This window comes from Hippopotamus amphibius, chromosome 11 (assembly GCF_030028045.1).
Source record: "Hippopotamus amphibius kiboko isolate mHipAmp2 chromosome 11, mHipAmp2.hap2, whole genome shotgun sequence".
NCBI classification, from domain to species: domain Eukaryota; kingdom Metazoa; phylum Chordata; class Mammalia; order Artiodactyla; family Hippopotamidae; genus Hippopotamus; species Hippopotamus amphibius.
The window spans coordinates 75218275-75246201 of NC_080196.1; the positions used below are offsets into that span (position 1 = coordinate 75218275).

General features: G+C 42.0%; 1 protein-coding gene across 1 annotated transcript in view; it reads right to left on the minus strand.

Annotated features, from left to right (window-relative positions):
• Positions 1–5522: 5522 nt before the first annotated feature.
• GATA6 (GATA binding protein 6) overlaps positions 5523–27927 on the minus strand; it is a 28795-nt gene continuing 6390 nt past the window's right edge. The window contains exons 3-6 of the mRNA XM_057699684.1: positions 24991–25116; positions 23818–23905; positions 23622–23725; positions 5523–6915 (exon numbers count right to left, since the gene is read on the minus strand). Of these exons, the coding sequence (XP_057555667.1) occupies positions 6748–6915; positions 23622–23725; positions 23818–23905; positions 24991–25116 (486 nt within the window). The 3' untranslated portion in view covers positions 5523–6747. The remainder of the gene's footprint in view (positions 6916–23621; positions 23726–23817; positions 23906–24990; positions 25117–27927) is intronic.

Genomic DNA, 27927 nt, shown 5'->3' on the forward strand with positions numbered 1-27927 from the left:
CAAGAAAAGATGTTCAACCTCAGTCACAATAAGATTAATGCAAAACAAAGCTCAGAGATACAAAATTGACAAAAACCAGAATGTTTGATAACAGGCTCATTTGAGTAAGGAAAAAAAGGGCACTCAAAACTGCCCATGAGAGTGCAAATAGGACAAAACTCTAAGAGCAATTTAGCAACATCTATCAAAATTTAAACAGTAGAGATACCCCTTGACTCAGTCATGCCACTTCTAGAAACTCATCTTATAGGTATATTTGCATATGAGTGAAATGACACAGATATGGGAAAATAATTGCAACATTGCTTGAATAGCAAAAGATTGGAAACAAATGTTCTTCAGTAGGGCACTGATTAAATAATGAACTACCCAGATACACTAAGTGAAAAAAGCAAAATGCAAAGCAATGTGTATAGTACACTACCACATGTGTAAAAAAGATTGAATATTACTTATAAATGCTTGTGTATACATGGACAGTCAATACATACAATCGATACAAGAAATAAGTTATATCTGGGACAGGAACTGAGGATCTGGGGAACAGGTGTGAGAAGGGCAATTGTTTTTCACTGTATTCCCATTTATAACTTTTTAATTTTGTACTATTCAAGAAATTTCAATTAACGCAAAGGCCCCCAAACTACAGATTCTTCAGCTTTCCACAGGACCTGCAGAATCAGATTCTCTGGGGAAGGAGTCAGGGGCTGCAGTTCTAACAAGCACTGTGTGTGATTCTTGCACAGAGAAGTTTGAGAAGCCCCGACAGAGAGCATCACGGGTAACGCAACTTATCAAAATAATAATAGCAACAGTGATGTAAGCAGTAATGAACACTTATTTTTAAAGATAAAGCCTAAGACACCGCTACCAAAATCTTGCACAAGTTTTCCTGGAAAAAAAATGCTCTGGCACAACCAAGCATAGAGAGTTTACACCACGACGAAGTATTCCTTGTTCTCTCTGGCATTCAGCTTTAACCACTGTTAATCGTTTCACTAGCTTTTTATACTTTGCAAAATGCTTTATCCTAATCTTTTGAGCTAGGTAAGAGCATAACAAGCCTTGAAGTTACATGAAAAAGAGATAAGTGAAATGCTCAAAGATAGCACACCTCCAAATTCACTACTTCACAGCTGACAACTAGGCACCCACCACCTTCTGTGTGGTGAAGAAACTTACGACTAAAAGAAACATACAGGGCTTCCTAGGTGGTGCAGTGGTTAAGAATCCACCTGCCAATGCAGAGGTCACGGGTTCGATCCCAGCTCCAGGAAGATCCCACATGCCGCGGAGCAACTAAGCCCGTGTGCCAGAAAAAAAAAAAAAAAAGAAAGAAACGTACATTTAACTAGGTTTCTTCATTCTAGACGTGCCTGTGTTGCAAATCACAATGGTGTATTTCTGAGATGCTAGGGGAAAGGGAAAGGGCATAGCCTCAACCCTCAGACAGTTCTGGCTCCCCCGTGTGTTCTTCAATTTCTTCCCCTTTAAATCAATGTGAAAAAACTATATGGTGGCGTGATTAAGAGCATGTGCTCTGGAGCCAGACTGCCTGGGCTCAAATCCCAGCTCTGCCACTGTGTAACCTTGGGCAAGTTACTTCACTTCTCTGTGCATCCGCAGACACATCTGTAAAATGGGGATAGCACCACCTCACTCACTTGGTATGGGAATTAGATAAATCAATATATGTGCAGCACTTTGTACAGAAACTGGCACATAGTAAGTGCAAGATGAATATTTGCTATTATTGTTTCAGATCAGTCTTGGAATCCTAAAGGAAAAGAATTCACAAAAATTAGGATAAACTCAGGGAAGGGGTGAAGAGACAGGGAGGAAAACTCTGTAACGGCTAAAGAGAAGACACAGAAGGCAAACAACAATGAAAAGTTGGTTGTTTCCAAGAAATAAAAAACCAACTACAAGATATTGAAGCAATGGGCCAAGCAAAGCAAAGCTGTTTTTTCCTTGTTCTGCGGACTGCTCGGCCGCCAGACGTTTCCATTTTCCGGTCTGGGTCTGTATCGCTGTATAAGTTTTATATCAGGAGCCCTAAATCAAGCAGGTTTGGCCTTGAGGGAGGCAGCACCTCTTAACAAGCCCTTGTGCTCATGAATATGACCAAGACTGTCACCCTGACTCTCCCCAAAGACAGCAGGAGGACTTGGCCTCCACAGAAAAACCCAAGGTGGTAAGGGGACCAAAAGAGCTCAAAAAGAATCCCAAACCCGCTGGCTTCCCCGGTCATGGACTCGGAGCCCAGACCAGACCTCACACCCACCACTGCCTCTTCGCCTATAGTCTGTACATGAAACTTGTGGGCAGCAAATGCAGATGGAAGGGACCCCTGTGACCATACCGCCTGATTTCTCCATTTTATGGTTGCTGTGGAGACTGAGGTCCAGAAAGAGGAAATGACCTGGCCCAATGCTCAGTGATACCTAGGTGATTGTCTTACCACAGGGACCACTGATAACTGAAATAGAAGCCCTTCTACTAATTAAGCATTATTTCATCTTTAACTGCCATATTTTAGCCATTCTTAAAATGTTCATTCTTAAAAAAAAAAAAAATCCACTATGCAAAGTAAGTATCTAGTTAAACCATCCCTTCTCTGTAACGGCTGCTGAGCAAGGAAGAACGGCAACGTAGCAGCTGTCCCACTAGTTCTCCAGGGCAGATTTGGGAGATGCTATACAGTGCTTGGACGGGTTGCCCACTCCAACCTGAATCTCAGAGCTGCACTTCCATCATCCTAGCTTTCCTTTCGAAGCTGTTTGGAACTACCAATCTTAATTTATTTATCCGAAGTTCCTATGAACTTACTTTCCCTTCCCAGAGACCACAGCAGGGGGGTCTGCTCAAAACCTAGCTCCAGCTCAAGATTCAGCCACACAGAATCCACCCTGGGATCTCAACTGGCCAGAAGTGCAGGCACCAAATTTTTGCCCATGGACCGTGTTTTGAAAGATTGGGCCTAACAAATTCATTAATATTTGTCTTTCCTTTTAAATAATCAAACATATCTGACAGCCCATCAGAGCTTCCAAACAACAGAAGACAACTAGTGTCGCCAAATTGACTTGCTATTTCAACCCAGAAACAAAACTCATTTTAATTAGCCCAGGGACTTCACTGGCGGTCCAGTGGTTAAGACTTCACCTTCCAATGCCGGGGGGTGCGGGTTCAATTCCTGGTCAGGGAGCTGAGATCTCACAGGCTTCATGGCCAAAAAAAACCAAAACATAAAGCAGAAGCAATATTGTAACAAATTCAATAAAGGCTTTAAAAATGGTCCACATCAAAAAAAAACTTAAAAAAAAAAAATTAGCCTGAGCTGCTTTATTCTGAGTAAGTGTTTGATCCCTGCCCTGCCCTCCAGCCCTCTGTCCACACACCTTCTCAGAGTCACGGGCATCCAAAGACCCTGTGGACAACACTGGTATATACGCTGAAGCTACTACGCTGCCTCAAACTGAAAGCAGCCTGGAATCTGGCAGAGTCAAAGACTTGCTGTATTGCCCTCCCAGCAGCAAAATTTATCTACAATCTGAAATTACATCAAATTTCCAAGGACTGGGGAAAACATTTCCCATGAGCAAGAAGTTAATTTATTTGCAGGGGAAAATGAATGGCTCCCTCTGCTTTCCTGACCCTCCCATACGCACCAGGAAACAACACAAAGTGACCCTGAAGAGAGACCCCAGACAGAGCCTCAGTTATGTAAGATGACCTGAAATCAGCCAGGGGGGACAGAGGACATAAATTCTGCAACGCACAGTAATGGGTCTGAGGATTCTTTAAGCCAAAGTGCACCCTCAATTTAAATGTACTCCCTAGTGAGAAATGACTTTTTTTTTTTGTATGTTATATTTTGGGGGAGGAGTGCTGAAATTGTGTATTTGGAAAAAAATGATCAAACTTTTATTATAAACAATTATATGTAAGCAGGTTATCATTCAAAAGACCCAGATTAGTGGAGTTCATTGTGTTAGGACAGGCCACAAGGAGCTCCCTCCCTCTTTCTGCCCCTTGTAATTTATTTCATGAATTCCTTCCACTTTGTGTTTAAAAAAAGAAGAAAAAAGAGGCACTTTAGAACCTAATGGCATCTTAGGATTAGAAGGATTGATATTTGAGACCATCCCCAGGCAAAAAAAAAAAAGATCCTTTGGAAGACCCAATAAGAAAAATTCATTTTCCAATCAAAGCATATTAACTCTAACATCTCCCAACCCACCAGAAAGCACTCAAAGTAATGAGAACCGTAAGGGGAGGAAGGGGAAAAAAATGAGTCAGTGGGGGTAATTTTCTTCTGCTGTCAGACCATCCCTGTTCTATAAAACAATCAGCTGAACTCAGACTAGTATCTCTCAAGCATCCTTCTCAGCCACCACCTGGGCTGGGGAGGAATCCCTCATTTCATTCTCCCCAGCTTTGTTCAAAAGTGCAGGTAAGCCAAGGGACATCAGACTCTCACAGATCATAAACTTCAGATATTCCACACGGAGTGAGACATCCAAAACACCCACGTGCTGAGAGCTCACGCCACCGTCCTTCAAAGTCAAGTTAACGCTTAGTGCTGGCTATGTGCCAGGCACCGTGCTAGGCACTTTACATGGATTATCTCAGTCTTATGAGTTATGTGTCTTATTTCACAGATGAGGAAAATGAGAGCTGAGTAACTTGCCCAGGTCACAGAGCTCTCCATGCAGAGCAGGGACTTGAAACTTCGTGGTCTGACTCCAGACCCTACTCTCTCAACCACTGTCCCAGCCCACCAAAGGGTTTCAGGGTACAGTGAGCTTCACTGACTTCCCCAGACACACACACACACACACACACACACACACACACACACACACACCCCTCAGGCCTGAGTCTGGCTTCCAGCATCACCCCACCACAAAAGAAGACCTCCCTTCTCCTGATTCAGACTGGACCCCATAGACCACTGTAATCAGCACATGAAAAACATGCCACTGTTAGGGAGCCAAAATGAAATGCCATCATTTTGTGTTCTGAAACAGCCTCCTGATTTCCTGAAATCCATGCAGCAGCATAGAAAAAACAAAGGAGCTGTTCACATCATTTCATATCTTCTGCCAAGTGTAAAGACTTTAACTTCAAATGAGCTCTGAGGTATCACAGCATTTTGTAAAAGGGGGGAAAGGAAATCATTCTGTTTCTGGGCCACAGAGCATATTTCATTTAGAGGAAAAGAAATTGAAGTTTTTAAATGTTCTGAAGGATTGCTCCTAAACAGAATGCTTGTAATCGCAGATAATGTCATATAATACTGGGTCCTTTTCACTTACAAAATTGTCCCCAATGCAAGTTGAAAGTGATAATTTGACTCTGTGTGCCAACTTCAAATGAACCAAGGTATAAAAACAGCTCCAAAAGGATAATTCATTGAAAAGAAGGCCGTAAGGCAATTTACAAACATCACATGCACTTGCTTTATATGAAGAACTATAGCCACATACAGTATCAAAATGAAACTATAAGGGAAGGAATTCACTGTACAGAAGACAAAACGATACCCTTTTTATTTTTAAAACTCTGGTGAAATAGGTTTCCATATGACATCCCATTTTTAAAAAAATTAACGTAAACCAACCTGCCTGTGGGTCAGTCACACTATAGACTTCATCATAGTGTGTACAGATGCCTAGAGTATTTACAAATGTTATCTTGTTAGGTAGTAAAGTTTTGTTGCCATTTTTCCAGCACATATTCCACAGTAAAATGAAGGGGAGATACTGGTGTTCTTGTACAAAAAATTTTAACAAATGGATAAGGCAATTTACCTGAGAGAAGATTTGTTCTTGAAATATTTCCCTTTTCACAATTGGAGAGATAGAAATGGGATGTAGTTGTAAAAGAAGCATAAGAATGTTTAAGTTTACATTTTTTCTTTTAAATTATTTAAGTACCATTAAGTTAAAATGTTTACATTCATTATAAAAAATGTTGTTAAATCTTATGCAAATGATTTAACACTGATTGCTGCAACGCAAATTGCACTTTTTAAAAAAATTATTGTATACATGGAAGAAAAATATCTTTTGTTTGCTACCCTGTTTACAAATTCGGACTGACTTCGGGTCAGTCCCACAATATGAACTTTGAGAAACGTCAGTCACAGTGTATATTACAGTTACAATGCAGTCCTGCAAAACCGAGTGATATTTTTGACAAGAGACCTCAAGAACCAACTCAGCCTCCGAAGGCGTGTACCAAACGAATGGTCTTCTCCACAAACGCATGTGAAATCTGGGGGTGGAAAAGGTACGAAGAAATTCTGGAATGACCAAAACTGATCAGAAGAAGCACATGATTTGGGGCAATACACATAAAACCTTTGTTTAAAAACCTCTCTCAATATTCCGTAGCAGGCAAGGCCCCGGTCCTAGTCCCGGTTTCTGGAAGTGGCACGCTGGACATGGAGTCCCCCTGGCCGACCCTGGAAGCGGCCGTGGCCGGGGAGGCTGCGGGCTGCTCTGGCCCTTCCCTGGAGGCGGTCCATCTTCTCCCTGGGTCTTCAAGACAGGGCCAAGTGGTAAGGCAGAGCAAGCCCCTTAGGAGAGACATCTCTTTCAAATAAAGGCACAGAAATCACGTGTCAGAGGAAGATGTCCGGTCAGCATCCTCAGCCCAGTCTGGCCAGCCTGCCAAGAATATCAGTGAAGGCGGTCCCGCAGGCCCTGGCGGCATCCTCCTTCTGTTCCCCACGGCCGCTCAGGCCAGGGCCAGGGCGCACCAGGAATCCTGTCTCACCGACGACGTGACTTCGGCCGGCGAGGCCAGGCTGACGCCGATGTACAGCCCGTCTTGACCTGAGTACTTGAGCTCACTGTTCTCGGGATTAGCGCTCTCCCCGGCACCAGACATCACGGAGGCGCCTGCCTGGTGGAAGAGGGGGATGGAGAGAAGGAGAGAGAGAAGGGGAGAGACAGTTACTGATAAATTCATCAGGCAGCTGACTCCTGCTAGGTAAACACGTGAGGACAAGTGAGAGGGTAGTGCCAGCATTGCTGCTCACTGGGTGGGGCAGCGCCATTGACCTAACCCTGGCGATTTCAGCTCCTCTTTATGTTATTAACTCGTGGCAGGAACCACCCGGCAAGATGAGAAGCTGGACCAGGTAGGAAAGGGAAACTGGAGGCAGCCTATTGTAAAAAGTGCCAAACACTCAGATCTCTGACAGTGAAACAAACCACACCATGTAGGTCAACAGGCCTTAAGGATGCCCACATAATCTAATCACTGCAAAAGAGAAAATGCAGAGCACTGCGCGCGCGCGCACACACACACACACCCCTCCCCCCCGCCCCAGAACCATGAGGCTTGGCAGTTCTATCAAAGTCTAAGAAGGAAAGATACACAGTTCAGCAAGGCCTGATAAATGAAATTTTTGAGCAGTGACTTAACAGAAAATTAACCCATGCATACACAGCCTTTAATTCTCCCCAAGATGAATGGGCCATGTTTGAAGCAGACCATGTGATAAAGAAAATGCTAGCATCCTCTGTCTGTCATGATTGTGGCAATTATTTCTTGAAGCAAAAGGTCACCTTTCTCTTGTTTCATTCCTTCTTTCCCTCCATCCAAATAAGAAAAGCCAAATAGCAAATATGACATAATTTAGTAAAATCGAACCAAAATAACTAAAATCATGTTTAGACTATGGTTTGAGAAAACAGTTGCATTTGACTTTTTTTTTTTAAGTCTAGCCTATAATCACATATTTGTTAATCATGCTTTTTTTCTCCTCTAAAAGCTCTGAAGCCCATTATTTCTTCTGAGCTTTCAGGGTTCCATTCCATAAACACCGGATACTTGGTTTTTGACACAGGTAGAACATCCTGTACTTTTCAAGCATTCCTTTTTTACACTCACAATCCCATTAAATCCTAAAACATCCATCTGTCTGGCCAAGTTGATGTTACATCCATGTCAGAGAAACACAGGGCACCAGATACAGCGCGAATTGAATGGAAGGTTCCCAGGCCTTCTGTGACTCCACTCAGGGGCCTGGAAGTCAATGTGGTCCTCTCCTCTCCCGGAGAAGATCTGGTTTTCTCTCTAATCCTCATAATAACTGGGTGGGACTAAGAGGCAGGATTTCAGGAGGTCCAACCACTGAACTTCCTGTCTGCCCATCCCAGCTTCCTCCCAGCTGGACAGACCAAATCTGGCCCCTCCACGGGTAACCACTCCTTCCCTTTCCTAGCAGAAAGGAAGGTTTGTGAAAAGCCAGCATCAACAGTCCCTACCCCCCACCAAACTTCTTATTAAATAACACAGACTTAGGACTTCCCTGGTGGTGCAGTGGGTAAGAATCCGCCTGCCAGTGCAGGGGACTCGGGTTCCATCCCTGGTCCGGGAAGATCCCACATGCCACGGAGCAACTAAGCCTGTGTACCACAACTACTGAGCCACAACAACTGAAGCCCGTGCACCTAGAGCCCATGCCCCACAGCAAGAGAAGCCACCGCAATGAGAAGCCCACAAACCGTAGCCAAGACGAGCCCTCACTGGCTGTAATTAGAGAAGGCTCACATGCAGCAACGAAGACCCAATGCAACCAAATGAATTAGTTAATTTTAAAAATTATTTTAAAAAAATAACACAAACTTAAAGATGTAAAACCAAGGGCTTTTGTATGCCTAAAAAAGCAAATTTCACAAACTCATTGAGATGCCTAAAGTTTAAAATAGATTCTCATGAAACAGATGAAATAATCCTGTCTAACTGAAGCTATGGATTTAGTTACACGTACAAATATGGTGATTACTTTTAGACCAGAACCTTGGCTATAAGCAAACTCAACACGGATCCAGGTGTAAACCCAAAGAAATACTCAAAAGGATGATATTCAATTATAAAAAGCATCTTCATTTTAGAAAAGAGCAATCATAAATGAGTAGAAAGAGTGAGCTCCCTTATAAATGACTAATGTCATATTCTCTAACTATTCCTCAGAAATGCACATTTTACGTTTATCTGACTAAGTCCAACCTCCCCATAGCAAGTGCTGTTTTCTAAAATGGAGGGGGTGCCTGGACCGGCCCAGGAAGCAGCACACCTCCCATGGCCAGACGTGCTGAGACAGCAGAGGGGTCTGCCGTCACCGCAAGAAACATGAGCAGGGCACCTCAGAGCCCGGTGCCGGGGCTGTGAGCCCCCAGAGACAGTCGCTCCCAGGTTGTATGGGGAACCAGGGCATATACGCCCTCGAAAGTAAGGCCACTCCACAGTTATCATGAGTCTATGAGTGTCTGAGACAGGGAGGTGGAACAAGAGGACAGAAAAGGAATGGCAGCGAGGAAAGGACGCCTGGGGTAGGCAGCCGGCAGCCTGCACCGTGGGGCCAGGTTGGGCTTTCAAAGTCAACCCTGGTTCAGCCACCCACCTCCTGAGCCTCCTCCTCGGGAAACTGACCCCACCTCCAGTATGTTTGTGACCATTAAGTGACCTAATGTTTGCAGAAGCCTCAGAATGCCTTGCCGTGTTAAACATGCCATGAAGGGAAGCCGTCGTTGTGGGTGAGGAAAGGGTGTTCTCCTTAAGAGTATGCAGGATACAGGGAGGCCTGTTCACAGGACAAGACAGCTGAAAGGGAAGGATACGATGCAGTGAGTCAGAAGAGACTCTGTGGGAGACAGAAACTAGAAGGTCTGACCTAGAACTTTCTGTGCCTCAGTGTCCTCACCTAGAAAACAGAACTAAAGAGGCACCTATGTCGGGAGGTTGTTGCCAGAATTGAATCAGTTAGTATACGCAAAGCCCTGGTGAAAGTGTCTCACAACAGCAAAGACTACATGTGTATGTGCTACTATGAGAATTTTATTATTGTGGCAAAGGAGCATGAACCTAATTGAATCTCCCCAACGTCATCCTTCACCAGGCCAACTGCTGCCATCACCGGGTGGGAGCAGCCCTAAGAGCTCAGCCAGAGCTAAGTGAAAACCACCTCAACCATGACCTTAGTCTAATCATCACGGACAGCTCTGCGCAAAGAGAAAGCCAGGGGCTCCTGCAGCCCTTCAAAAGGCTCAATGGCCCCTTTTCAAATAAGCTGCCTTAAAGAAATCTTATTACCTGAATATCAGTCTTACACCTGAACGACAGTCCCCAAAGCTACTGCTGAAATACCTACTGTCTTCTTTGTTCAGACAATGTTATTAAGCTATAGGGCCGGCAAACCCCAAATTACGTGAGTGAGGAGCTACTGAAAAATATCAGCTCCTTTGAAATCAAAAGCAACATGTGAGTCTGTAAGAAAAAAAGTTAAACAAGTGCTTGTGCCCGAGGTTTGAGAACCTTGTTTTTAAAGGGGGGTATACGCTCGAAACCTGGAATGCTGCCATGTACAGCATCATTCCCCGTGTCAGTCACACCTCAATAAGAATAACTTCAAATACTACGTCACAGGGACCTCCCTGGCAGTCCAGTGGTTACGGCTCCGCGCTTCCACTGCAGGGGGCACGGGTTTGACCCCTGGTCAGGGAACTAAGATCCCACGTGCCATGCAGAGCAGTCAAGAATGAATAAATAAATTAAATAAATAAATAAATAAGTTTTATGTCAACATACACATAATGAGATCATCATGATGAGACCAGATGGGATGGATAACACCGGGCCCCCTCATTCCTGGTTGGCAGGGTTATGCTCTGGCGCACGCCTTAGAAGGCAGTTAGCAGGGCCATCAAGAACTTTATACCCTACTTAGCTCTGTAATCTTGCTTCTGGAAATGGATTATAAGGAAAGAATTCAAAGGGAGGGAAAGGCTCCCCACAGGAAGACATCCATTACAGGGTTACTTATAATAGTGGAAACCATGGAAATAATCTAATGTCTCATAATACGGGGATGGTTTGGGAAAGCAAGGGATATCCGCTCAATGAACTATTATGCAATTATTAAAAATAATAAGATCCTGTAGCAAAATGGAAAAAATCCTGTAATGCAATGTTAAGTGAAAAACAGCAGGATAGAAATTCTAACTAGGTCATATTTACAATTGACCCACGTGCATGCAAAAGTATTTCAAGAGAACCCAGGTAGGGGGTGGGGGACGGGGACCACCTGAGAGGGCTCAACCTATTAGCCACCCATACCTTCCTTGTGAATATTTTACTTGAGTAAATATTGTGCATCGTGCAGTCTAACTCTGGGGAAGAAACACAAGGCACCAGCACTTGAGAAATGAGCTAGCCTGGATGGGTAATAAAATAGCATGAAAGACAGGGAGGAATCAGAGTGGAGGGAGGATCAGAAGGGCCCCACGCACCCCTGAAAGTCACCTCCACGCCACCTGGCATAGGCTGGAGCCCAGCCAGCCATGCACGTGTGAAACACGGTACCAGATACATGAAAATACCAAACACAGTGGGCCCAAGAGTATAACCTGAGCTCTCGAAACTGGCATTCTAACTGCAGAAGTCTAGAATTAGCCCAGCTCTCCTTAAGAAACCTGGCTTGTCACATTGTCATCTTAAATGCCTCCCCCTCATGGGGGGATATTCAAGAGCTACCTCTCGAGAATCAGTTCGATTTGGGGAGAAAATCAGAGATAACTTATTATGACCCTGGACCCAGTACACACACACACACACACACACACGTATAAATGTCAACTGGTTAAGGTTCTCCCACATCTACTTAAATCCCTGAAAGGATCAGATCGCAGACATCTAACGCAGCCAGAGCAGGCACGCCACTAACGTAAACCAGCCTAATCCCGCGAACGTTCCTGAACAAAAGCAGAGGAAAGTGCTCTGAACGCCCACAGCCGAGCCATCCTTCCTCCTCTGGGAGGCAGCTCGGGCAGGGGAGGTCCTGGCTCTTTCTCTGATCAAAGTGCAATACGAGGGTGGGGCAGAAATCTGCTCTGTGTTTCCACTCCCAGCTTATCGGCCTCCACCCTCCCACTGACCACTGAACATGGAGGCCCTTCCTGTTGAAAGAATGTGTTATCAGCACCGACCCAGCCCGGGCTTAGCACTGAAAGCAGGCAGGTCAGGTAGGGGACCCACAGCAACTGGCCGGACGCCCCCCTCCTAAAGGAATAAATGACTTCAGGGACCAGTCGCGGCTGCACAGCCGGACACGGAAAATCTCCACTGGCCTGTGAAGCAGCACGGTGATCTCTGGATCGCTCAGGTTGCTCTGCTGTGCGAATAAGCCTTCGCTCATTTTCGGACACGTACGTCAAGGATTTCTGACTCAGGGAGCTCCTCTAGCCGATGCCCAGCAGTGTCTGGATCACGCTGGGCTCACCAAGCATGTCAGGTCTTTCTTTTCCTTTATGTGTCACATCCCATAATAGGCAGGCCCAGAGACAGCCTCCCACAATACCACGAATTAGCTCTGGAAAGGGGACACACCAGAGCAAAGGGAACCCCTCAAAGGACACAGCCTTTGCAGAAGAATTACAGAGGTTCTCCGGCTTGTAAATTACAAACATAAATTTCATTGTTGAGGAAGAAAACGAAAAAGGAGCTGGCTGGGGTGTGCTGTGCTATAATCTCTCCTAACACTGCCTCAAGATCTGGAGAAGAAACAAACCCCGGCACCCCCGGCAGGTTGGGGGTGAGCATTCCCAGAGCACAGGACTTTGAAGATGACCACACTGCCTCCTCCGCTCAGATTCGGGCTATCAGCTGCCACGGTCTCTGGTCTGTCCTTCCTACACGTCTAAGCAAGGTGTAGTTACAGCTTTTCCTTGTGTGGGGAAGCCAGCCGCCCCTCACTGACAAAGCTCTCTTCTCTGCTTTCGTAACCTCTAGGTTAGACTCTGCGGTGCCTGATAGCAGCCTTCCTCAAAAGAAAAAACTAAGTCTAAGTTCCAACAAAGGAGAAACACTTTCAGATAAACCTTAACTTCCACTCTAAAAACTACGGTCATTTCAGTTTGGATGCAGGGAACAGGACCAGATACAAAAGTGACCCAATGACAGTTGAGGAGGTAACACTAGGAAAATACACAAACACACACAGGTTCTGTCTCCATCAGGATATGTGAAAACCATCAATCACAACAAAACCCTGTAATTCTCCCACAGCGGCTCAATAAAGCTCAAGAAGGGAGAGTCACGGTCACCTCAGCCGATGACCCAACTCAGTGTTTAGCAGAATAGTTTATTTATTTGTAATTTAGCAGACAAATTTCTTATTGAGCTCGTTGGTGGCCCCCTTTATCCCCTGTGCCCCTTCTGGGCCTGAGTTGGCCGGGTTATATCCATAGCCAGGATGCTATTCTCTTCAGGGAGGGAAAGAACTATTCTACACACACACTCTACTCTGGGCAAAGGAGCAAATTGTTTTACACATCTGTACACACAAACAGTAAGCATGCTGTGATAAAGAAAGGCATGGCCCCAAGTTTATAAGTACTCTGGGATTATCAGTAAAATACTGATGTACAAATATAAATTGCTGGGGAAAAGGTCTGTCCCACAGCTTGAAGTCGTTGGCCTACTAAAGAAAAAGTTTTATCTTCTGAAATGAATCAAAATGACTTTATTCTAGTCAAATTCAGTGGTAAAAGATCCAGAGGCAAGATTTAAAACCTGGTGGATTATGATCTTAATTAAAAACTGGCTTTGGGGGCTTCCCTGGTGGCACAGTGGTTAATAATCTGCCTGGCAATGCAGGGGACATGGGTTTGACCCCTGCTCCAGGAAGATCCCACATGCCGCAGAGCAACTAAGCCCGTGCACCACAGCCACTGAGCCTGTGCTCTAGAGCCCATGAGCCACAACTACTGAGCCCGTGTGCCACAACTACTGAAGCCCATACGCCTAGAGTCCATGCTCCACAACAAGAGAAGCCACTGCAATAAGAAGCCCGCACACTGCAACAGAAGAGTAGCCCCCGCTCGCTACGATTAGAGAAAAAGCCTGCGTGCAGCAACAAAGACCCAACCCAGCCAAGGAAAAACCAAAACCAAAACCAAAAAACCAACCAACCAAACAAAAGACTGACCTTTTAGGAGCTTGGATGAGCATCCTCCCCTGGCCATCTCTACTAGACAAAGCAGACCGAGGTCCAAGAACCAAGCAGCGTTTACAAAAGTCATTATGAAAGTGCTAAGAATCATAATGAATGAAAAATTGTTGCTATCAGGGAAATAAAAGTATTTAAACATGATTACTTTGTTAACACAATAGCCTTACATCTCTAAATTCCTCCCATTAAGAAAGTAAGGATTTATGTCTAATGTCTTGGGATGAAAAAAAAATGCCATGCAAATAAAAGCACATCGCTATTAACTTCCAAGGTCACATCTAAATAGTGCTATTCTTCTTGAGCTTCAAAGAGGTCTGCAGGCATCTCCCACTTATGCTGCACTATACTCCTAAGGACCAGATGGTAGGAATAATTCTTCCCCTTTAGTAGAAGGAGGAAAACAGAGGCTTTACAAAACCTTGGCAGTTTGCTACAGTCACACACAGAGCTGGAGCTAGCGCCTGGCTCCCTGACTGTTTCCTTCCAGTTGCTAATCTGTGAAACCCCAGAATAAACTTGAGACCATATTCAAGTTTCACCATGAATCAAGCGGCTAAACATAACGAGAGCTTTAAATGAAAAGTATTTGTGGACTTTCTAGGTGGCGTAGAGGTTAAGAATCTGCCTGCCAATGCAGGCAATATGGGTTTGAACCCTGCTCTGGGAAGATTCCACATGCCATGGAGCAACTAAGCCTGTGCGCCAAAACGATTCAGCCTGCGTGTCACAACTATTGAAGCCCATGGGCCTAGAGCCCGTGCTCTGCAACAAGAGAAGCCACCACAATGAGAAGCCCGCACTCCACAGTGAAGAGTAGCAGCAACTAGAGAAAGCCCGTGTGCAGCAACGAAGACCCAACACAGCCAATAAATAAATTAAATAAATAAATTTATAAAAAAGAAAAGAAAAGTATTTGTGTCTAAGAGGATGAAAATATGACTCTGGAGTGTGTGCACCAGCTCTGGTGAAACCATGCCAAGCTAACAGCTACCAGAAGGGGCAGGACACCACATCGATTCTCATTTAAATATTGTCAGGTAAGGATTGGGAATTGTTCACTCAAAAGACTCCAACAGGATGCTGAAATCAATACCAGTAACTTGCTCAAATCTTTCTTAAAATCTGAGGTCAATAAAATAATCTCTTTCTGCTCCAACTCAAAAACGCCTGAGTACTGTCCCTGATAGGATAGATAGCTGAATTATGAATGATCACCTATGTCAACACCTGTCTTTGGAGATGCTTTTTTAAATTATTAAATTTCAGAGAAAATTAACAGATAGGTCTAAACACAGAGCTAACAGATGGTATTTAATTCATATCCATTAGATCTTCATATTGCTAGTAACTCTTTTGGCAGACACCCATGAAATGCATAATAAATTACTTTTTGTTCCAGTAAAGGAATTCATTTTCTTCGAAGATTCATTTAGCAATAACATTTCAGAGCATCCTAAGCCAGATTTCTTAAATTTGGCCACGTTTTCCCGTAACATTATTTCATGTTTTGTGACAATTTTGTATATTCTTATAGAGGCAAAGGGGGAAAAAACTGCAAAGCCTCTGTAATCTGCAAAGAAAAGTTGTGCTCTGAGAGGAAGCCTTCTAACTTGAGGCCCTATGAAAAGGCAGCCCACACTTATTCTTTACCTAGCATTCCGGTTTTCAGATTGTGATAATGAGTCACTTATTTAACAAACCACAGTCCTGTGATAAACTGGGTGCACATATATGTTATAAACTATTTAAAAAGCAATACAGTTTTACTGTTTCCTAATACACATACAGAGTCATGGATATTCATGTAGTAAATGTATTTCTAATCACCATCCTCCCCAAGACACACGCACTTGCACACAAGGGGAAAAAAAGAAGGAAGTCTAGAAAAGGCCTTCAGATCAAAATGAAAGTATGCAAACTCCACATGCTTTCACATTCCCTGCCAGGGTGACGTGTGACTTTCACGGCGAAGGCCAATGTGGTCAGACAGGAACGTGAGTGAGTTATTAGAAGGGCTGTGAAAGAAGAAAAGAAAGGCAGCCTGGCACGTAAGGAGCGTGAAGATAAAATGCCAACAAAATATTTATGTTCATGGCTTGCAGCAAGTGGCGAGTGGGATATTAATAACTGTGATGATTGCCGACTCCCTGGGAGCGGTGGGAGACATCGGCTCCAGCCCCGGCTGCAACGCAGGCTTGTCTTTGACCTTATGGAGTCACTCCGGATCCTGGTTTATAAATGAGGCAATAATAATACCTAAGTGCAGCTCTCTCACCGACCCTCGTGGGAGATTAATGCCTTTTTAATTCTTTTTATTCATTTAGAAAAAAGTATCTTGGACTATAAATTCGGAGGGGGGGGGCAGACACTTGCCTCTTAAGGAATGCTTTTTTAATGATTTTGTAAAAATTAAATTGAAGGCAATTTGGACATTCTGAAAGTTCCAACTAACTTGGCACTCACTGTGTACGGGTTTAAATCGCACCATCAGAAGGATTTTAATACCGTGATCTTGTATTTCATATTTTAAGGGAGACTTTTTACCATCATATTAGGCACATCAACAACAGTACATTTTACTACCTATTTTTTTTTCTATTACCCAACAAACAAAGCCTTAGAACTATAATACATTTTATAGATAAGTATAATATTAACAAGAAAATTTATACAACATGCCTTACCTATTTGGTCATCAGCAAATTACTTCTCTGGTGCTATTTTCCTAGCTGTACTTGATGCTGAAATTACTAACCAAAATTAGTCCCATGTCTTAAAGAAAATGTTCTTTCTTCTCTCTAAAGGCTTCAACAGCACATATACTATCGCATATTAATCCAATGTGCTGTAGCGGTAAAAACACTAACTCTGCACCTGCCAGACCTGGGTCCAAACCCAAGCTCTGCCTCTTAACCTGATACATGACCTTGGGCCCATTACTGAGTCTCGTTCCCCCAAATGGAAAATGTAAATAAAAACACCTCATTTGTACAGTGATAATTGGGAAAAAAGAGAAAAAGCACATAAAACACCTGGCACATAAAAGTCACTTGATAGAAGCTAGTCTCCTGCCTTCCTACATCCACAATCTTATAAATGAGAAAATAAGAGAGAGAAAACTCCCCCCAAAGCAACCGTACGATAATTAATCCACTAGGGCCTGGCTCTTGAGTACCCTAAAGGTGAACGTGGAACATTCAATGTAAGAGTTAAGCAGGAACTTTGGTCCCTACTCCAGCAGCCTCTTGAATCTTCTCTTCTTCACATTCAAGTTCCCCTGAGTGAAAGCAACTCATACTATATGTAGGTCCTTCGTGAATGTTCCTTTCAGGTATTTAACTACTATAGGAATAGTTAATAATAATAGATGCTATTATTTTGTGACCAATCATAATGTCAAGTAAATCCAGAGTGATTCAATTACTCAAAGAAAAAGACAGTGGAATATAAACTTGCTAATAAAGAAATAAACTACGTGACTCAAGCGATATTTTCCCGTTTTCATCACAGGATGCAAATATTAACATATAAAATAAAACCTATAAAAAGAATATAAAATATTAACCTGCCAAGTACCTAACCTTTCGTCAGAAGGCCTTATAAAGACATCCAGATATCCCAACAAATGTCAGTCCCTAAATCACTGCCCTTTAGCTACAAGCACTTAAGCACTTAACTCTTTCAAACCACTTCTAGCCTGAGATTTAGAACCATGCAGCTCAGAGGTATTCCTTCTGACAAGGTCATTGAATAAAGCTATTACCTAGGAGTGACTGCAGTAGGTAAATGGGTCCCGCTAGGCACAGAGCATCCCGAAAGGATAAATGAGGCAGGAGTGAAAATACCTATTCAACACTGAGAAACTGACCACAATGGGCAAGGCCCACAGAAAGGCAGAGAACCAGCCAGAGAGGAATCTGAGATGTGGCCTTTGTCTCAGTCTAAGGATGCCTGTCTCTCTGTGTGGAAGCTGTGTCACCAACAACGAACCACAAAGTGAGGAAATGAATTCCTAACGCTAACTCGCCATCCTTAATATGCCTACATTCGGAAGGGTCACCCAGCAGCCACCCTGAAACCATCTTGCCCCAAGGAGCCCCTCAAGTCAGGACACGTCACCAGCTCCAAGGAAGTAGTTTTCCTTACTAATTGTGAGAGGAAACCATGCTTGTAAAATGTACAAACAGGAGCATGCTAGCAAGTGTTTACCTCCATTATCAAAATACGCCCAGTTAAGGATGGTTTAATTGTTGGACTATAACACATTGACACAGGACTTCCCTGGTGGTCCAGTGGTTAATAATCTGCCTTCCAATGCAGGGGACACAGGTTCGATCCCTGGTCGGGGAACTAAGATCCCACATGCCGAAGGGCAACTAAGTCTGCGAGCCGCGATTACTGAGCCCGTGTACCTCAACTAGAGAGAAGCCCTCGCGCTGCAAGGAAGAGCCCGCATGCTGCACCTAAGACCCAATGCAGCCTAAATAAATAAATAACACATTGTTGGACAGAAACACATTCGTTACCGCAGTGGGTGTTAGAGAAAGTCCATCATTTAGAAATGAACAGTGTGGACCCTACTAAGGCTGACTTAAAATTGACTTGAAACAGTTAAATATCTGCCTTCCACATAACTTATTCATCTCATCTCCTGCCTTTGGCATTTTACACCCTACACTCCAGCCACACTGAATTCCTCAAACTATGTCCCTGAAGAATCATAGCTACCCATGCTCTTCTTCTTCCTGGAGACCTCTATCCCAATTTTTTCCCCTGAAAAAATCCTATACAACTAATTCAAATTTCCTCTCCTCTGCAAAGCCATTTAAAATCCTGCAGTCAGAATTCATGGCTCCCTAGTTTCAACTCCTACTTTGTTGCTCATTTAAAGCACTTCCAAATCTGACCAGCAGTAAAATTTGTCTATACGTACATGCTCTCACCACTACCACCACGTTATGAACAATATGATGTTGGGGACCTTGCTTTACTCGACTGAAAAGTCACCTGTAGCGCAATGCTTCTTAAATCAAACAATGACCATAAGGCAAGCACTAGTCAGATATAGTTCATCTCCTTTTATTTCAACACTATATGTTTAATGATGACTTCAACATTATATTTGAAGTTTTAATATAAACTTAAGTAGGCTTTAATTTTTGTTAAATAATTATCTATAGAACTGCTTTTAGGCAAGCAAAATATGTTCAGCGATTTCTTATTCTCAGACATTGTCTTACTGCTCATTTTATTACCAAATTAATCCTCCCTGTCCCAGAGGAAACTAAGAGAAATACCTTTTATCTATGAAATTGGGGGATGAGTTATAAAGTTTATATTTTTTATATATTACATACATATACAGAATACATATATATATACACATTTTATATGTGTGTGTACATATGTAAAGTATCCTCCAGTTTTACAAATTTTTAGTTACAGGTCCTAAGAGGGATAGGAATATATAGACACTACTTATAAAATCTTGTTTGGTAATTGCTGAAATAGAACGTTCCCATATTTGCCTCCTAATATCAATAACAACAAATGCCATAAAATATAACTCAGTCAATAAATGGAATTCAATGAAAATTTTAAATATTATTACAATCCCCCAAGAATACAAATGCCAAAGAAAATCTGATGTCTGTTTAGGTCAATGAAATACACATCTTTCAGTAAATCTACATGTATAAGAAAATTTTAGACAGAATGAAAGACTATTTGGGGGAAATTATATCTTTAAGTTCAAAAGTCACAAAATTAACCAACTGTATCAAAAATTAAGTTCAACATATTTCTTAAATACAAAGAATTCCATATGAGAAACTGATTATAAAATTCTGATTTTATACAGAAAAAACAAAATACAGAAAAAAGAAAAATAAAAAATAAGGTCTAATGAATAGTAAATATTATATAAACGAAAGCAAATAAATCATCTGTTGCAAAAGAATTCCAAAGGAACGAGACTGGGGCTTATTTTAACACCAGGCTGCACGGCAGCAGCAACGTCCTCCTGTTCTCATACAAGAGACAAAGTGCCCTCCCTCCACCTCCAAAACTTACACACCACACCTGCACAGCCTGCAACAGAGAAACGGACTCAGAAGGGAGCAGGGTCAGCAACCTGATGACCATCAGAAGGAATGAGACAGAAGTCTAGTTAAAACACAAAGGAGCAACACATACATAAAGCTAAGACATGCCCAAAAGTCAATGAAATAAGGCTTCAGAGCAGTGCAAAAATGATTATCCTGTGCCTGCCTCCAGAATACTCAGCTCCAGCCAGGCTTGCTCAGGTATTAAGTCATGATGCTGGCCTGTTACCACCCCTGAATATGCCCCTATGCAGGGACATCAGAACTTAAAAGTAGCCTGCTAGGAATGCCTACTGGTGATCTCCTTCTGCTGATTTCTCAGAAAGGAATTCAAACAGGAAGTCTGATATGGTCTCTGCAACAGTCTCCGACTTCTGTGCCTTTAATTCACAATCATTAAGGAAAGGTGGAGGAACAGGTATGTTGCCAGTTACATCTCTAAGTAGAGAGTGCGGTCAGTTTCCTTGTTCCACTGGGAGCATGCCAATGATTGCCCTTTGTTTTGTAACCTGGTTGTCCCTATTAAACTAGGACAACTCTGATTAATTTCCACCCCCCTCAGTCACAGGGGCCTCTGGAGATCCACAGGGCAGACCCATCATCATAGGAGGTTTAAACGCCAAGCCAAAGAAGGACTAATGGACCACATACCAGATATAACCTTGCTGCATGGATATAATAACATCCCCCTCACCTACGGCACTCAAAAAATCCTATAAGCAGTCAGTCACAACACCAGCTGCCCTCCAGCATCATAAACTGGGGCCAAAATGGGAAAATGACACATCTTTGTCAACACAGCCTCCTTTCACAAATGCTTCCCAGCTGCTCACAGATAATGCCTCCAGCAGGCTCTTCACGCGCCTCTGCTGCCACGTTGGCCACACGCGAGAAGAATCAGCCAGCCCAGAGGAGGGTCTGAAAAGTGTCAAGGGACCAACGGACACACTGGGACTCTTGGAGAAGCCACTGAGTCTGCTGCTATTATCCTTGGAGGGGACAGTTTCCCAAGGCAGCCAGCAGAATGGCTTCTGCCAAGTAGGCCTGGTTCCCCACAACAGCCACGTCAGGAAGGCACGAATGGAGGGAGACTCCGTGATGGGCTGGCCATCTGGAGAAAAGCCGTGAGCCCCAGGGCCAGCCAGCCCAGCCCAGGAGGGAGGAGGGGATGATGGCAACCTTCCCCAAGCCCCATCCCCGCGGCTTTGGGAAAAGCTCTGGGGAAGCGTTTCTGAAGCCACCTGGGCTCGGGCACTGCTCCCCTGCCACCTCCCAACCTGCCCGTCTGCAGCTCACACGGCTGGTTCCCACAGAGGCTGCCTGGGCGCTGGGTGTGATGGGGAGCGTGCAGCAAAAGACCTTGTAGGGAATTGCTCTCCAACTCCCCAGATCTCTAAAGCACTTTTTAAAAGTTTGTTTTGTTTTGTTTTGTTTCTAATACTAAAATTGCTTTGCCTCCTGGCCTCTGGTAGAAAACTGAGCCTTTCCTCAGACGGCACTGGCCAGTGAGCCCCTGGCATGCTGGGTCCCAAGTGAGAGACATGCCGGGACACAATAGCTGTCGTGCGACTGGGACTGCCGGACTCCCGAGGTCCTTCTTCCAGACAAGCCCGGGCCTGACCTAGTCGCTGCCTTCGCACTGTTCCTCCCCTGTAGGGCAACATTGATTGGACTTGCAAAGAGCCCATTTTGAAATTTTACATCATAAAACCGTAAGAGCAAAACAGACTCCACCTACTAAGTTTTCAAAGCCCATTGTTGGGCAAATATCTCTATTTCTGTGCCATTTATCATGCAAAGTTAGCTTCTGCCACACGCTAAGCTTGTACCGTAGCACCAGCAAAAGTTGAGGTGGAGCTGGCAGCAATGCGCTTTCTAGCCAGGAGAGACAGACACGGAGGCGGAAACCCTAGCTGATCCCTCCAAGCTTTGGAAAACCAGAACACTGTTTCCCCTCATGTAAGCTACATAATTGCCTCTGAGGACTTAGGGCATAATAAAGGATACTTTAAAATAATATTGATCTTTTCATTTCCTCACAAGTAACTTCTATGTACCATTTTAGACCTTTTCAGTTACATCTTACCCTCTTGTGAAAAAAAAAAAAAAAGTCATTCACCGGAGTTCACCTTTATAAAAGCCAGAAACCATTCTTTAAGCATATGTGTCTGCAACAAAAACAGCAAAAAGGCTTTTCCCTTTTTAAACTCTGAGCAAACTTCTTGTTCGTTAAAGAAAAAGCCCAAGAGTTTGAATTGGAGGATAAAGAAAAATATCAAATATAGTTTTAAGCAGTTAACAAATTTTTTTTAATGTTTAATTTTTATTTGTTTAAGCCAGTAAAAATACCAGCTCTGTGGTTCCTGGTTCAAAGACGCCTCGAAGGCCGTAGTTTCAATTTCACCTGCGGCAATTGTTCAAAAACACAAATTTCCAAGCCCCACCCCCAAAGACGCTGACTCAGAAAATCCAGGGTGGAGCCCAGGAATCTGTAGTATTTCAAAGGACCCCAAATAAAGCAAAATTAAATGCAGAAAAGAATTACTAAGTAGGGATTTTAAAATGCTAATGTATCATCCTAAACAAGTGTAATCCTCACCTGGGGCTGTGAAATGCTGCCACCCAGGTCCCACCCTGGATTTCTGAAGACCAGGGTGCGGCCCGGTCATTTTTAAAGGGCATTTCAGGTAAATCTGGGAAACACTAGGGTGGGAAAATGCTCTTCACTTGAGAAAAACTGAGTTTCAATCGCAGCTTTCCTGCAATGAAGGCTGTGATCTTCACAAAGACCCAGACACCGTTGTCCTCAGGGGTGTGAATCACTCTCAATGCGAACTGCTCACAGGCTGATCACAAGGCTGAAACGAGCCGAGGTACAATCAAGGTGCATTAGAAGGTAAGGCTGCCCGGCCCAGCAGAGGACTGTTAGGTGAAGATCCCCGAATACAGCAGCACGTCACATGACTCTTTGTGATGAGCTTTGCTTTGGGTGGATGATTTTTTTTTAATGGAAAGAAGGAAGAGAAGAGAGAAGGAAGAAGGCTGGAGTTGATAAGCAAAAGCAATTTAAATATCATGGGCACCGGGATATATGAAACCACCGAGCTGGTGCTTTTCCTGATCTACATTAGAAATACATAATACATGTATATACATTAGAAATATTATATACACACACACACACACTCAGATAAAAACCTGCAAATAAAACAATTTAAAGCACTTCAAATTAAAACTTCTTGCTTTTACTTGGGTTAATTTAACCATAAAAAAATGATATAGATCTTAATTAAGAGGTTTGTAAAGTACTTAAGTTTGTCATTTTGTTGACATTTAAATGTAATTTCCTCTAAAAACTATTCTTAGGTATCAGCTAACAAAACTGAACTGTGGGTTTAGATTATTGTACTACCAGATAAGATAAAATTTGAGATAATATACCAGAGAGCAACCCACTAGTTTAGAAGCTATACTGTTTTAACACTTACCCCTGAGGCTGTCGGTTGTGTCGTAGGGGAAGTATTTTTGCTGCAGTCATCTGAGTTAGAAGAGGTGGAAGTTGGAGTCATGGGAACAGAATTATTGCTATTACCTGCAACAGTCAAAATTAACCTCATAAATATACATATACTCTGCTAAGTTTGGCAAATACTTGACAGTCAAATAGCATTGTGTTATATTTACCAGAGCAAGCTTTTGACTTATTTATGTTCTTAGGTTTTCGTTTCCTGGTTTGAATTCCCTCTTTTTTCATAGCAAGCGGTCGAGGCACCTAAAAAATTTTTCATGTAGGCCATAAGTTCAATAAATATTATATTGAAGAAAAACCAAACCAACTAAAGACCCAACATCAGCACTGAAAGCCCTCATTTAAAAGAACTTGGCATAAATTTCAATCCAATTTTTATGCACACTTCATAGATTCCAACTGCACAAAGACTACACTTTCCCCACCAAATGCAGAGATTCCTCCAGGAAAAAAAATGGGGTGATTTGCCGGGGAGAATTGAATTCTTCAACTTAATGTTTATTGTTTTAAAAAACTTCAACTACAGAGTAAAACCACTGAATACATATTTTTATTTCAAAGAGATCATGTATTCTTCTCCCTACATATACCAAAGATATTTTTCTTTTTAAAATTGACATATTTTATAACATCTTGCACAATCCTCAAAATGTAGATTCTTTCTAACTATAGCTATCAAATGTTATTACTCTTTTGTATAAATGTATTTGTATTCACATTTTTTAAGCTATAAACTACTCAGTGTGCATTTCTAGTTCGTTCCATGCTATTTTTTTTTCTTTGAGTATACATATTTTTTAACATATACACACTACTATATACAAAATAGATAACAAGGACCTACTGTATAGGACAGGGAACTATACTCAGTACTGTGTAATAACCTATCAGGGAAAAGAATCTGAAAAAGAATACATATATTATATATAATATATATATTATACACACGTGTATCACTGAATCACTGTGCTGTAGACCTGCAACTAACGAGAACTTTGTAAATCAACTATACTTCATTCAATTTTACAGCTTTTTTTTAAAAATAAAGCTTCCTACCATCTTATCAATTCTACAATGCACTTTCCCAAATTCTAGTATTTCTATAATTGGGATGTCTTACTATGGATGTATGTGGCAGTTTAATTGGCAGCATTTTTGGTTTCTTATTGGTAAGATAAAGGTTTCTATTATAACAGAAACACGGAGGTACATATGGAAAATCAGATTTTTCACTTTCGTGCCCTCTCCTTTGCTGATGTTTTTAACTGAAACTATGTACAAACAAGTCACTGAACAGGTTATACACATGAGCAGAGTAGGTGGCGCACCCCATGGAGTTTCATGTAGAGTCCACAAGCATTGCACACAGGTTCACCCTCAGCATTTCTGCGCCACAAAGTGGTGGTTGTGGTGTGACAGTTGGCACAGGACAATCCAAGCCGCCGGGAGGAAGGCTAGAAAGCAGCACAAGAAAGTCAGTGTACAGATATAAGGGATTTTTATGTATATGCTACATACATCGATGACTCTTATCCCTGCCATCAACAAGCATGTACCTGGTTATTATCAATAAGAGACCCCTTGAGAAAAAAACTTTGAAAGGTAATTATGTTGATCTTCCTGGACCAAAGCGTGCTCCATCCAATACATACGATTGATTTCCTCCAGCCTTTTAGCATAGATTAGAGCAGTCACAGTGCTGTCCGACGCCTGCACTCACTGCTGTCAGAGGTCTGAGACATGATGGTAAAGAAATGCAGTCACAAACCGCCTGCCAATATGTTAAGAGGCTTTGGGGAAGAGCTGCCTCACCTGAAAACTGAGATAATTGGTCTATTTCTCAGATATTGTGCAGAAGAATAAACTAGAAACTATAGAAGGGCTTACATATATTCATAGAAATGGATTTTGGAAAATGCACAAAAATTGTGAATATATTTTAATACATCTCATTAATTACCATCATGATCACCTATTGCCTGAATTTTTGTTATTATCCATTTTACAAAGGATAAGCAAATTTTACATTGTGTTGGTGCTGGCATTGTCTTATATATGGTGATACTGCTATATTTTATTTACCCTGTCAGTATAGTATTCAACTTTTGTTCATACAAAGAGTTAAATTTATCAGAAAAGGCCAACTGTCTGTCACTCTGATTTCTATGTTCCCTTTATACCCATAACATCCTTATACAGAATTTATTTCCTCTAAATTATTATGTGTGAATTATAAAGAGGGCTTATTTAAGCTAGTATAAGTTCCTGCCTAGAATGGCAAAAATCTAAACTTGTTTTTAAATTACCCAGATAGGGAACTAAAAAACTGTTGTGACTTCAGTTAAAAAAAAAAAAAGCTACGGGGAAAATCCAGGGGCCAAAGCAAGTTAAAAGATACAGAATTAGGAAAGTTAGCTACGATGATTAATTTAAGAAATTGTAAAGACTGGACAACAAAAAAAACATAGATTGAGCATGCACTGAATATTCAAACTAAGAGACATATTTCCAAAATCTTTGCTGGCAAATTTAAAAGCTAAAATTGAATTTTGCATTTACAACTCACATCCTGTCATACTGCTGCAGCATACTTTTTACAGACAAGTTGTAAAACCAAAGAGACACTGGGAAGGCTCTTAGCACTGCCATCTTTTTAAGTTGGTGCTAAGAAAGAATCTTTTGGTTGAAACGAATATGTTTGGCTGACAGAACTATTTGGGAAACTGCTTTGTTAAAATGATGAAAACAAAATCTTACATATCAGGGCTTCTTCTTCTTCTTCTTGTTTTTAATGGTTAAAAGAAAATAATTTCCCAGGAGAGCACTCCTCTTCATAAATGTGAAATCAGTAAACTAGGGACAGGAAGGTTCATTTTATAAATAGGTCATTTATGACAGTTTCCAGTGGAATTTGGAGCCAATGTGAGGCAAACTTGTTATCAGAATTTGCCATTATAACAAAGAACTTTATGACTGTCAACTGCAGATCATAAGTGAAGCCAGTCCTCATAAACATGTGAAATGAAGGTGAGTGGGTTATAAAAGTTCCTTGTAACAAGTGATCTCAGTTATATTCATCACTGACAAGAAATTTAAGTTACACCATAAATCTCCTATTTTGCAATGTATTACAAGTTCAAATTCACCGTGATTGGTTCTGTACTGCTAGCTAAACAAACTTGGGTTCAACACTATTTCTGAGAACTAACTAGATCCAGCAAAACCATAAATAAGAAGCCCACAAGGAGAACTAATTGATAGACACACCCTTTAATTGGTATCAGTTATAACCCATTTACAAAGCACATTGGCTGACCTTGGTCACTGCCAAGACACCTGCCCACAGAAAGAAAACTAAGAGATTCAGAGATGTTAAAAATTGGTTTTATACTTCCATTAAGTTATTTTTACTGGTAAGTGCACACAACTGATGCCACTATTTAAATATGGATATTACTAGATCAAATTTATAATGCCACTAGAACTTAAATGGTTACTATTTTGCCATTTTTTTGCTCAATCTTGAGAAAATGTTACCTTTCCGAGCTCAGCTAGTACTCAGCTCAGTATGCCTTTCCAAAAACATAATAATCAGTTTCATCGTTCATACATTGGCTAATACAAGAAAACAAGGAACTTCCTTGGAATATTTTCCGGCCAGTAATTTTCTTTTAAAATATGATGCATGTATGAAAAATGAAAACCATAGGGAGCCAGGCACTGAACGTAAGGATGCCTTTAAGAAAAGTTTAATCTGTGGGAGACGGTAACAAGTTTAAGGCACATAACACTCATTAAATTAACCTCCTCCACTTTATTTTAAATGCATTAAAAACAAAACAACCATAAAACTAATTGCCTCTCTTTAAGGTGTCAGACTTACATTGTGATGCAATTTCACTCTAATCTATTTAACACAAACAACATGTGTAGCATTTGTTCCTGCTAATTAGAGTATAACAATTAAATAAATTACTTGGATACTTAAGATGTCTGGCATCTAACTGTAAAATATTTTACTTTAAAAGGTATTAGAGTATGAGTGCTTGGCTAAACAAATGTTAGCCTTACAGTGGGGCTTGTGAAAGCTTTCATTTATTCTCTAATCACTACAGCAGTAAATACCCTTTCCTTCTTAAAAACACACATGATACTAAGAGATTAATCCCTGAAGAAAATCAGAATTCCCACACTTTAAAACATAGTGAAATGTGTTGGGATAGTCAAAATCCTCTACTTGAGAAAAACATGCAGACTGCATTTTT